Below are 9,961 nucleotides of genomic sequence, written 5' to 3'. Positions count from 1 at the left end.
GGATGGGGAAACACCTCTTATCAACAGGGTGCCTGAATGAAACATAATTGTACACCTAACCCTTAATTGTACCCCACAAAACCCTAATAAAAAATATTGATTATGAAAAAAAAAAAAACTTATTCTTGGTAGAAATTTGGAAAGAGATGCAAATGGCAGCTGCTTGAAACTCAGGGATATTTGCTCTTTTTACAGCTGGTCCAGGTCAAATGGGTTTTCAGTTATTCTCTTTGTATTTTCTGTCTTGACAGCAAGCTGTGGTGGGGCAGATCTGTTTTCCATAATGACTGATACTTTTCTGCAACATGCAACAAGGTCGTGTGATACATTCTTGAAGATGTTCATCTGGCTCTGTGATACATTCTTGAAGATGTTCATCTGGCTCGTCACATTTCCAGATATACCTAATGTCATCAGATCCACTGTAGAAGCAACCTGAAAAACAAAGAGCACTGGCTTTTACTTCTCAGTTGGAAAATGGAGAGTGTTCTAATCTTAAGGTACTGTGTAGAAACCCCACGCTCCATAGTTAGGTACAAGACATGGCACCTAGCACAAGACAAGGTACCACAAGGGATGAAATAGAAGGCACTGTCTCAACTACAAGGAGTCTATTATCTAATGGAGAAGTCAGATCAAGCAAAAAACAAACAAAAACAGATGTGTATAAAGAGAGAAGGGAGTAAATGCAATAATACTCTGAAACAAGCACATAATATGCATCTCTGTCTATAGGAATACACATGCAAGTATGACATCCATAACATATGAGGAAGAACACATAAATAATAACAAGTATTGGTGAAGATGCTGAGAAATTAGAATGCTCATATGTTACAGTTGGGAATGTAAAATGGTGCAGTTGCTGTGGAAAACAGTTTGGCAGTTCCTCAAAAAATTAAACACACCAAACACACTCCCAGGGACACACTCAAGGGAATTTAAAACAGGTATCCAAGAGCCTTGTACACAAATGCTCACAGCAGCATTATTCGTAATAACCAAAAGGGAGAAATAACTCAAATGACCGCTGGCTGATGAATGAATTAAATGTGTATATCTATACATTGGAATAAAAATAATAAAGTGCTGATATATTCTATAATGTGGAGAAACCTTGAAAACAATTGTGCAAAGTAAAAGAAGCCAAACACAAAATGCCACATCGTATAAGATTCCATTTATACAAATGTCCTTAATAGGTAAGACAATAAAGAGAGAGTGAAAGTAGATTAGTTGTTCCCAGGATTCCAGAGGAAGGAGGAATGGGGAGTGCTTGCTAATAGGTATGGAGTTTCTTCTGGTGTGATGAAAATTCTGGAATTCTGAAATTCTTCTGGACTTTGATAGTGCTGACAGTTGCACAACTCTGTGAGTTTACTGAAAACCACTAGCTTTTAAAGGATAAACTTTATGGTATAGAATTTATATCTCAATAGAGCTAGTATTAAAATTCGTTTTAATTTAATTTCTTACCACAAAAAAAAAATTTCCACCTCAAAAAAAGAATAATACTAACAACAAATGGTAGGAGAGAACTTTGGGAAGTGACAGATATGTCTGTGGCCTTGGTGGGAGTGATGGTTTTGTGGGATATTCTTACCCCAAGTTCATTGAGATGTATGGATTAAATATATACAGTTTTTTCTATGTAAATCACACCTTTAAAAAGTGGTTTTAAAAGATCAAAAGATAAAAATAACTATGATTAGATTTAATACAAGGGAGAAAATATTTAATGAAGTTGTTAGTGGGACAGCAGAATAGGTCATACAGAAGTCTTTTTTTGTTTTTATCTTTTTTGAGTTGGAGTCTCACTCCATCATCCAGGCTAAATGGAGTGCAGTATGCTCATGGCCACCCCAGCATCAACCTACTGGGCTCAGGTGATCTTTCCACCTCAGCCTTCCAAGTAGCAGGAACTACAGGTGCTCACTACCACACCTGGCTAATTTTTTGATTTATTGTAGAGATGAGGTCTCTCCAAGTTGCCCAGGCTGGTCTCAAACCCATGGGTTCAGGCAATCCTCTTACCTCTACCTCCCAAAGTGCTGGGATTACAGGCTTGAGCCACCGCACCCAGTCAGAAGTCTTTTTAAAATAATAAATTATAGTACATTAAAACATTGTATGAAGGTGATATGCTGCTGTCCCCAAATTTAATTTTTTCCCAAGACTTTGTATTGATTTGTACTTGTTTTCAAAATGCTGCCCATGTGGCATCTGTCACCCCATTGATTGCTGGGGTTGATTTGGCTGATCTAACTGGCTAGGCGGGTATCCCCTTCCTCCCTCACTGCTCCACATGGGTCCCTTCCAAAGCTGCGTGCTTGGTCAAAGAGGACGACCATCCCCACAAGAGGAGGGCTGTTCTTGGGTCAAGGGTATACAAGTAGCTGTGCTACCCTGCTAAAACCTCCAAGTACACTCTCAAAATGCTACTAGAGGTAAGTGATTCTGGGCTTGGACTAGCGAGTCAGAAGACTGGACAGGAGTGAACATATATATCATGATTTATAAAGAAGAGAAGAGGCAAAAAGGCCAAGAAAAATACTGACTTTCACACCAAATAAAAATCCCAAAACACAAAGCAGATGAAAAGAACAGGCTAGAAGGCCCCAAATAAAAGCAGACAAAATAAAATGTGAAATAAAAACAACAGTAATGAAAACCAAATACCAAATAGTCATTCTTTTGTTTACAACCAATTATTAAGTTATAATTATACTTCAATTATTAAAACTAAAAATTAATGTTATGCAGAGTCAAGAAAAGTATTATAATGGTTTAACACTAGAAATTCAAAGGTAAATTAAAATTTATACTCACTGGGTAAGTGAAGAGAGTAGGAATCTTCTTCCCGATGGTTCTTTCCCTCCGTATGTGTTTCCTTGTGTTTTGGTATGAATTTTTTAGATGTGTCAAGTTTTCTTGCTTATTTGGAACTTTTCCAAGGAAAGACTGACTTCCAACAGAATTTCCACTTTGGATACAGCATTCATGTTCATACTGACTGGGCTTACCAGGGTTGATAATGCTGTGTAAGAATTCCAGGCATGTCAACGAGTCCCGGAATGAAGGGCCTTCACACTCCGTTTCACTTCAAACTGAGGGGAAAAAGTTGAATTTATCTCCTCCACGCCTGACGCAAATCTAGGATGTTCTCTTCCAAAGCAGCTTGAGCAGATACTGAGCAGAAAGGATGACGATATATCAACATATTGGCTCCATCATGACTTGGATGGAGGCGTTCTAGTTCCTTGCTCTTTAGGGAGAATGAGTTGTTCTCAGTAGGAAGACAGACTGACGTCAAGGGCAGCAGGATGGCCCAGATCAGGATGGCACAGCAGGGAAAAGTTGCATCACTACCCAGTAGAAAACTCAAGCTCCCACAGGGAGCCCAATCTCATGAGGATATGCATTCTCCAAAGGGAGGGCTGATCAAAAAAATGTTTAGCTGCCAAGTGTGTTTGGAAAACACTGCTTTTCTTAGAGATTCACAATGAAACTACTCAATGATCTAAACGTTCCAACAGTAAGAAGTGTATCCAACCTTGTTTAAATCACATCATTAATCACAGAACCCAAAAATATATAGATATATAAGCACATATACAAATATAAATATATACATATAACAAGTAATGACCTAATATCCATTGTCACACACTTTGGGAAATGCTAGTCCAAATTAATAATGTCACATGTTTCAGCTAAATTTTTGACTTGGGTTGTAATAAAGTCTGCCAGATAAAACACAGGATGCCCAGACATACTTGATTTTAAAGGAACAGCAAATAAACTTTTCATTTAACTGTCCCATGCAACATTTTTAACTTGTTAAATCTGACAACCTTAGCTGTGACGCAGTACTGTCAAACAAGCCTACCAGAACAAAACATGCCTCTAGCTGCCATTCTGCTGTGCACAGTGTTTACCCGTCCCTTGCAGAATTGGCCACTCCACCCTGTAACATGGCGTGCTTGTGCACCTGCTAAGTGGGTCCCCATTAGAACGAAGCCAGGTTTACCTTCTTCGGGGTAGCACTCTGGGATTCCATTTGAGCCCATTATCAGGTTGCCATCATCATCCTGCCGTTCCAGGGTCCCAGGGGGACAGGTGGGAATGGGGGTGGTGGGTTCGGGGGTGGTGGCGGTGGTGGTGGTGGTGGTCCGCACGGTGGTTCGGATTGTGGTCGTCGGGCGCGCGGTGGTTGGACGGCGGGTGGTGGTCGTGCGGCGAGTAGTGGTCGTACGGCGGGTGGTGGTGGTCGTGGGCCTTGGGGTCGTGGTGGTAGGCAGGGGGGTGGTAGTAGTGGTAGGCCGTGCAGTTGTGGTGGGGGCTTGCGTGGTTGTTTTGATGACCTCCAAGCCCACCAGGGGTTTCCCTCCAAGACTCAAAATTGGCTTATCCTGGGCACTGGCCAGGGGTGTGCCATGTCGCCCCTGCCCAAAGAGGGGGAGGCCATCAGGACTCACCACAGGGGTACCTTCCAGATCTGAAAGGAAATCAGCCAAGAGCTATGCAACAAGGTGAAACAATCCAGAGAAAATAAAAAGTAAATGTAAGTGTCTTCTCAAAGCTTATTTATCATCATATTTTAATCAGGAAAAGGCAAAGGGATAATTAAAAGAATATCACTAAGGGAGCAATACTTACCGCTATCCAGAAATTTCTGAACTTATCATATTGTCCATGACTCTGTTTTACCTTATATAAATATCTAAGTATTTCATCAGTGTTCCCCATTATCTTGAGAATAACTCTATTATAGTGTCTAGCCAAAAAAGTAATACTTTTCTCTCCTCATTCTTACTTCCAAGGATATAAAGTGCTACTTTGGACCAGAGGTGGCAAACTATTTCTGAAAAGGGCCAGGAAGTAGATATGTTAAGCTTTCTGGGCCAGATGGTCTCTGTTGCAAGTTCCCAATTCACCCTTTGTAGGGCAAAAAAGACCAAAAGATAACACATAAACAACACATGGCAATTGAGTTAAACAATGCATAAATAAACGAGTGTTTCTGTGTTCCAATAAAACCTGTGTATGGACACTGAAATGTGAGTTTCATATAATTTTCACATGTCACAAGATGTTGTTCTTTTTTGGGCAATCGTTTGAAAATTTAAAAACTATTCTGAGCTCACAGGCCTTATGACGACAGGCAACAGATAGGGTATGGCCTGCAGAGTTCTGCACACTCTTCTTCTACACTGCCCAATTTCAGGAACAAAACAGAGTGCCCCACTGTCTGGGGGTGGAGCCTGCAGGAAGAGTAGAACTAAAGCTGAATGAGGGAAAACACTAAGTTCTACCTCTTTTGAGGTTCTTCTTCCCACATGGCTGAAAGTAACTGAACCCAGGGCAACTATTAAAAGTGAGGGGAAGGAGGAAGACAGAGTTGTTATCCTACAGCTGATTTAGTAGACTATGTTCCTTAAAAATCCTTTTTCACTTACCCACAATGGTTCGACCATCGCCTCCTAGTTTAACCCGAAGAGGATTTCCATGTGAATCCTGGAGGTACCTTCCTTCTGCATTCAATACTAACCCACGATCAAGGTCCACCACCTAAATCCGTGACACAGATTAAAGAATACATTGGACATTTTGAGATGCTCACATTAGTCCAACTATATGTAGATATGCAAGAAGCTTCCACATAAGGAGGCCATAATGTGAGTAGAAGACATTCTTTTCAGCAACATCATTCATAAAGTATAAAAAATAAACTGCAAAATAGTCATGTTTCATATTACAATTGCTTATTCATATAATATGTAAAATGTTTTAAGTTTCTCAAACATACAAAGCATGTCCAAAATATTTTTACTACTAAGTATATCTTATCTACTGCTGGAATACAGGAAACAATGTGTCAATCAACTGAAGGAAGAGATTAAATAAATCATGGCCTGTCTATACAGTGAAATACTATGCAGTCAGTAAAAAGGATATCGGAATTCTACAAATATTCTATATATATACATGCGTGTGTGTGTGAACTCAGATTACAGACCTGATTGTTTTACAAAAATATATATATTCATTTTTTTATATAAACTTAAAACTGCAGAGAAAAAAAATTCTGGAAAGATATGCCCCAAACTGTTAAACGTGGTTATCTTTGAGAAGTAGTTTGGGGTTAAGAATGCTTATTTTCTTTTTCATATATTTCAGAACTGTTTTAACTTCTTGCAATAAACACATATTAGAAACATGAAACTTTTCCATTTTGCTGTAAATGTTAAAAATTAAAGTTGCTATAACAGACACAGTATAATTTGTGATACTATTGCCTAACGCTGTATGCATGCAAAAAATGTCATATTCTAAGGAACCAGAAAACTTAAAAATATCTAGGATTCTCTCTATTAAGGAACAAGCTCATGTTCTTTGCTGATAGTTCTCAAAGCATGGTACTGGACCTGAAGCCTCAGCATCACATAGGAACTTGTCAGACATTCGAATCACCCAGCCCTACCACAGACCCGCATTTGACAAGTCCCCAGTGATCCTGGGCAGGCTGACATGTGAGAACCACTGCTCTGCCATCAGGCCACTGGAGGAAGCTCTCCAAGCAGGCCACTCTGGTGGGTGCTGTTTCAGTAATTAAAGTCAACTTGATATAAACCCCGCTTTGAAATCCACCCCGTACTGTTTCAATTTAAAACTGTTTGCAATAACATCTTGCTCTAATATGCATTCTTCCTGTTATAAATTCCTGTGCCTTTGAGAAGTGGTCAACTGCATCTCTGGATCACCTAGGACTGGAAGTTTCATGAAGCCCTTTAGTATGTTTTCCTAAATCTTATCTTTATAAATGGGAAGTTTTGACTGGGAATTCCAGTATAAATAACTTGGTTTTAATTCTTTGTAAAAATATTTTAAATTCTTGAATATTGGAAAGTGTTCTGTTCATTACCCTTGACCCACCAATAACCCCTAAACATTTATCTTAACCTCAAGCAATTAAAGTCATTTACTTTAGACATACATAAAATACTAATACATAATTTTAGTCAAACAACCATTTTTGGAAGATTCAAAATATGATCTAACTTTAAAATTGCCTATATGATCCTGGGTTTTTTGTTTATTTTTACCCTGCTTCTTTTTAGAAAGGATTAGAAATAATTTATAGAAAATATGTATAATATTTGATCAAATGATAAACAAAATATAAAAATAAAATGAAGCTATCAGGACAGGCAAAATGCAAGTTCATTTGCGAGGCCATGTATCAGCTCTGGAAGTGTGGTGGGTGGGCCATCCAATAATCTGACCTTCCTAAACAGTCAAGGCAAATGGAAAGCAAAGGCCCATGCCTTACCTTATTAGCCATGAGAAGAAAACAAATTCCTTACTCAGGAGAACCAAAGATTTTGCTAAGTATTGAAAGAAACTGCATATGAGTAGCTAAAACTAGGGAAGAAGACGCAAATAAAGACCACTTATTTATCGTCACACAATGTCCACCATTTTTCTCTTCTCAACAGCATGAAAACAACTGGTATGTGTAAGGAAGTTTGCCCTACCCACTTTGTTCCTTGAGGGCCATTGATAATTCTTTGTCCGTTTGGTTTTCCATTACTACCAGGAAGGACCTGCCCTTCTCCATTTGGTCTGCCGTTGTAACCTACACAGTACAAAACATAAAATAATAGCCTGGTGAATTCAGATTCCCAGAAAGTTGGCTTCATACCGAACTCTAAGCACTAATACATCATTTCAAATAGAGATAATAAACATAATTTTAATAGCTCAAATACACTAGATAATAATAGTCTTAAACTGTGACTTATCTATGACAAATATGAATGTTTATTAAGAGTACAGCTAAGACACAGTTTTCTGTCAATCCTGGAGGATGAGAGTGTGTGGTAAATTTGCCACATAAAGCTTACAACTTTAGTTGCTGTGGTTTTATTTTAGTCCTTGGGAAGTTGGAAGAAGGAAGGGTTGGAAGGATGGAGAAAATTATCTCCAAAATGTGCTAGATATTCATCTGCTTTTCTCAGCATATTATACCAAATCCGACAACTCTTTCTAGCTGACTCAGGTCTCTATCATGAATGGCCAAGTATAAATGCACGGCATTGTCTTCAGTCTTGCTGCACTCTGGGCAGCTGTTTGAGAAGCATTTGCTCAGAGTCAAGAGAAGGAACAGCGCCCTTGAAGTGGTTTGTCCTTTCTCCACCTTATGCGAGCTGTTTCTCATCAGCAACTGGCAGCTCTGGTCCAGCCTCATTGGCTGGATAAAGTGCTTAGGATTTCTGACAGATATTTGCAGGTCAGACATTTATTTCATCCGTTCATTCATTTGTTCGTTAAATGTTTATTGCCATGGTTGGGGGAGTTTGAGTCTTATATCTATTGTCAGGGTGTTAGGTTTACTTAAAAGTCAATCTAGGGGAAAACTGACTTTGATGTGGGCACTGCTCTGTCTTTAAGTTGGACTAAAACAATAATGCACTGTACCAGTGAACAAAAAACCATTCATTCACTCAAGAATGTTCTACGAAGTCTCAATTACATGCAAGGAGAGTTCAAGGCACCACTTAACTAGACGCAAATTTACAGTAAATACCTTAGACCCTGCCCTGGGGTCCAAGTAGACCCCAGTTCATCGCTTTCATCCTCTGTTATAGAAATACAAGGCACACATCTGCCTGTGAATCCTTCGTGTGACAATTGTTTTTAACATGTACTTTTTAGACAACATTCCGCTTTTGTAATGTCTGAGCAATTCATATTCAAGACATTTGAGTTTGTCCCAGGTTTTGCTCAACTGAGAGTTTTGCATGTGGAAGAGGAGAACATGGTAAAACAGAAGATAAGCCAACCCACATATCTAATTCGTTATTGTGGACTCCTTAAATACATGCAAACAGGTGAACAACTAAACAGACTCTAAATTACAGGACGCTGGGTTTGGCATCATGGTTGTGACACATTTCCACAGATGAAGAATGCACGTCAAGGAATTCAAAGAGCCGGTATGGGATGGTGGGATGACAGAGGGCTGCAGAATTAGGTCATTTGGGAGATGGAATGGCAGCTCAGACACTTCAAAGCTATCTGATCCCAGCAAGTCACTCAAAGCCCTAAGCCCCAACTTCCTCATCCGAAAACAGGGGTAACTGCAAACCCAGGAGTCAGAGTATGGAATTATGTCACATGTGCCAGCTCTTAACACATCGCTTAGACATAGTAGACACTCAACAAAATAACATTAAAAACCTCCAGGAATTGCCATGAACACTACCGTGTGCCTTTAAAAATCAAATGAATGAATGAATGAACGAAAGAATGAATAGATAAATAAATAAGAAAGACTGTTTTTTAAAAAAACGAATTACCTTGTCTGTAGGGGGGTCTCACAGGCTGGCGGGAGAAAGGGTTCCGGAACCTGGAATGCATCATCCTCTGGCGCAAGGACAGCATGGGGGTCGTGGAGGAATAGCTGGGCGGGGCGCGGGTGGGGTACCGCGGCCAGGTGGAGGTGCCCACCACGGGGCCCGAGGTGGCAGGGCTGCGCGGCGGCTGTCGGGGAGGTAGGTGGGAAGTTCTTGGGGGACTGCCTGGAGGAGGCAGGAGCGGTCGCCTCCCGGAAGCCGCGCTCTCTTCCTGGGAGGGGCTTCCTCCGCGGTGGGCGAGCGCAACGACGGGCTCCCTCTTGTCCTTGGCGAGGCTGCCGTCGGCATGCTTGCTGCCCCTGGGGACGAAGGAAGAGGGCCACTTGGGGACAGAGGAAGACAGAAGGTCCTCCTTTCCTCCTTTCAAAAAGCCCGCGTCCTCCTCCTCCTCCTCCGAGACCGACTGCTGAGACTTGGACGGCAGAGGCCGCTTGGAAGGCGACTCGGTCCTCCCGGGGGCGGCCGGGCGTGCGCCCCCCTCCTTCTGCCCCGCCTGGGACCCTGCCCGGCCGGGGACGCGGGCTCGGGGCTGGGGGCCGCCG

The 9,961-nt window shown here is 41.0% G+C and overlaps 1 protein-coding gene across 1 annotated transcript in view; it reads right to left on the bottom strand.

Moving 5' to 3' along the window:
* Window positions 1-327: 327 nt before the first annotated feature.
* Window positions 328-9,961, bottom strand: part of FNDC1 (fibronectin type III domain containing 1) — a gene marked incomplete at its 3' end in the record, with an annotated part of 49,416 nt that continues 39,782 nt past the window's right edge. The window contains exons 11-15 of the mRNA XM_021708516.1: window positions 9,363-9,948; window positions 7,539-7,639; window positions 5,460-5,571; window positions 4,031-4,498; window positions 328-435 (exon numbers count right to left, since the gene is read on the bottom strand). Coding sequence (XP_021564191.1) covers window positions 328-435; window positions 4,031-4,498; window positions 5,460-5,571; window positions 7,539-7,639; window positions 9,363-9,948 — 1,375 coding nt within the window. The remainder of the gene's footprint in view (window positions 436-4,030; window positions 4,499-5,459; window positions 5,572-7,538; window positions 7,640-9,362; window positions 9,949-9,961) is intronic.

The sequence above is a fragment of the Carlito syrichta genome, unplaced genomic scaffold (assembly GCF_000164805.1).
Source record: "Carlito syrichta isolate Samal-C Ts95f unplaced genomic scaffold, Tarsius_syrichta-2.0.1 Scaffold142847, whole genome shotgun sequence".
NCBI classification, from domain to species: domain Eukaryota; kingdom Metazoa; phylum Chordata; class Mammalia; order Primates; family Tarsiidae; genus Carlito; species Carlito syrichta.
This window is presented reverse-complemented; position numbering and strand designations above follow the sequence as displayed.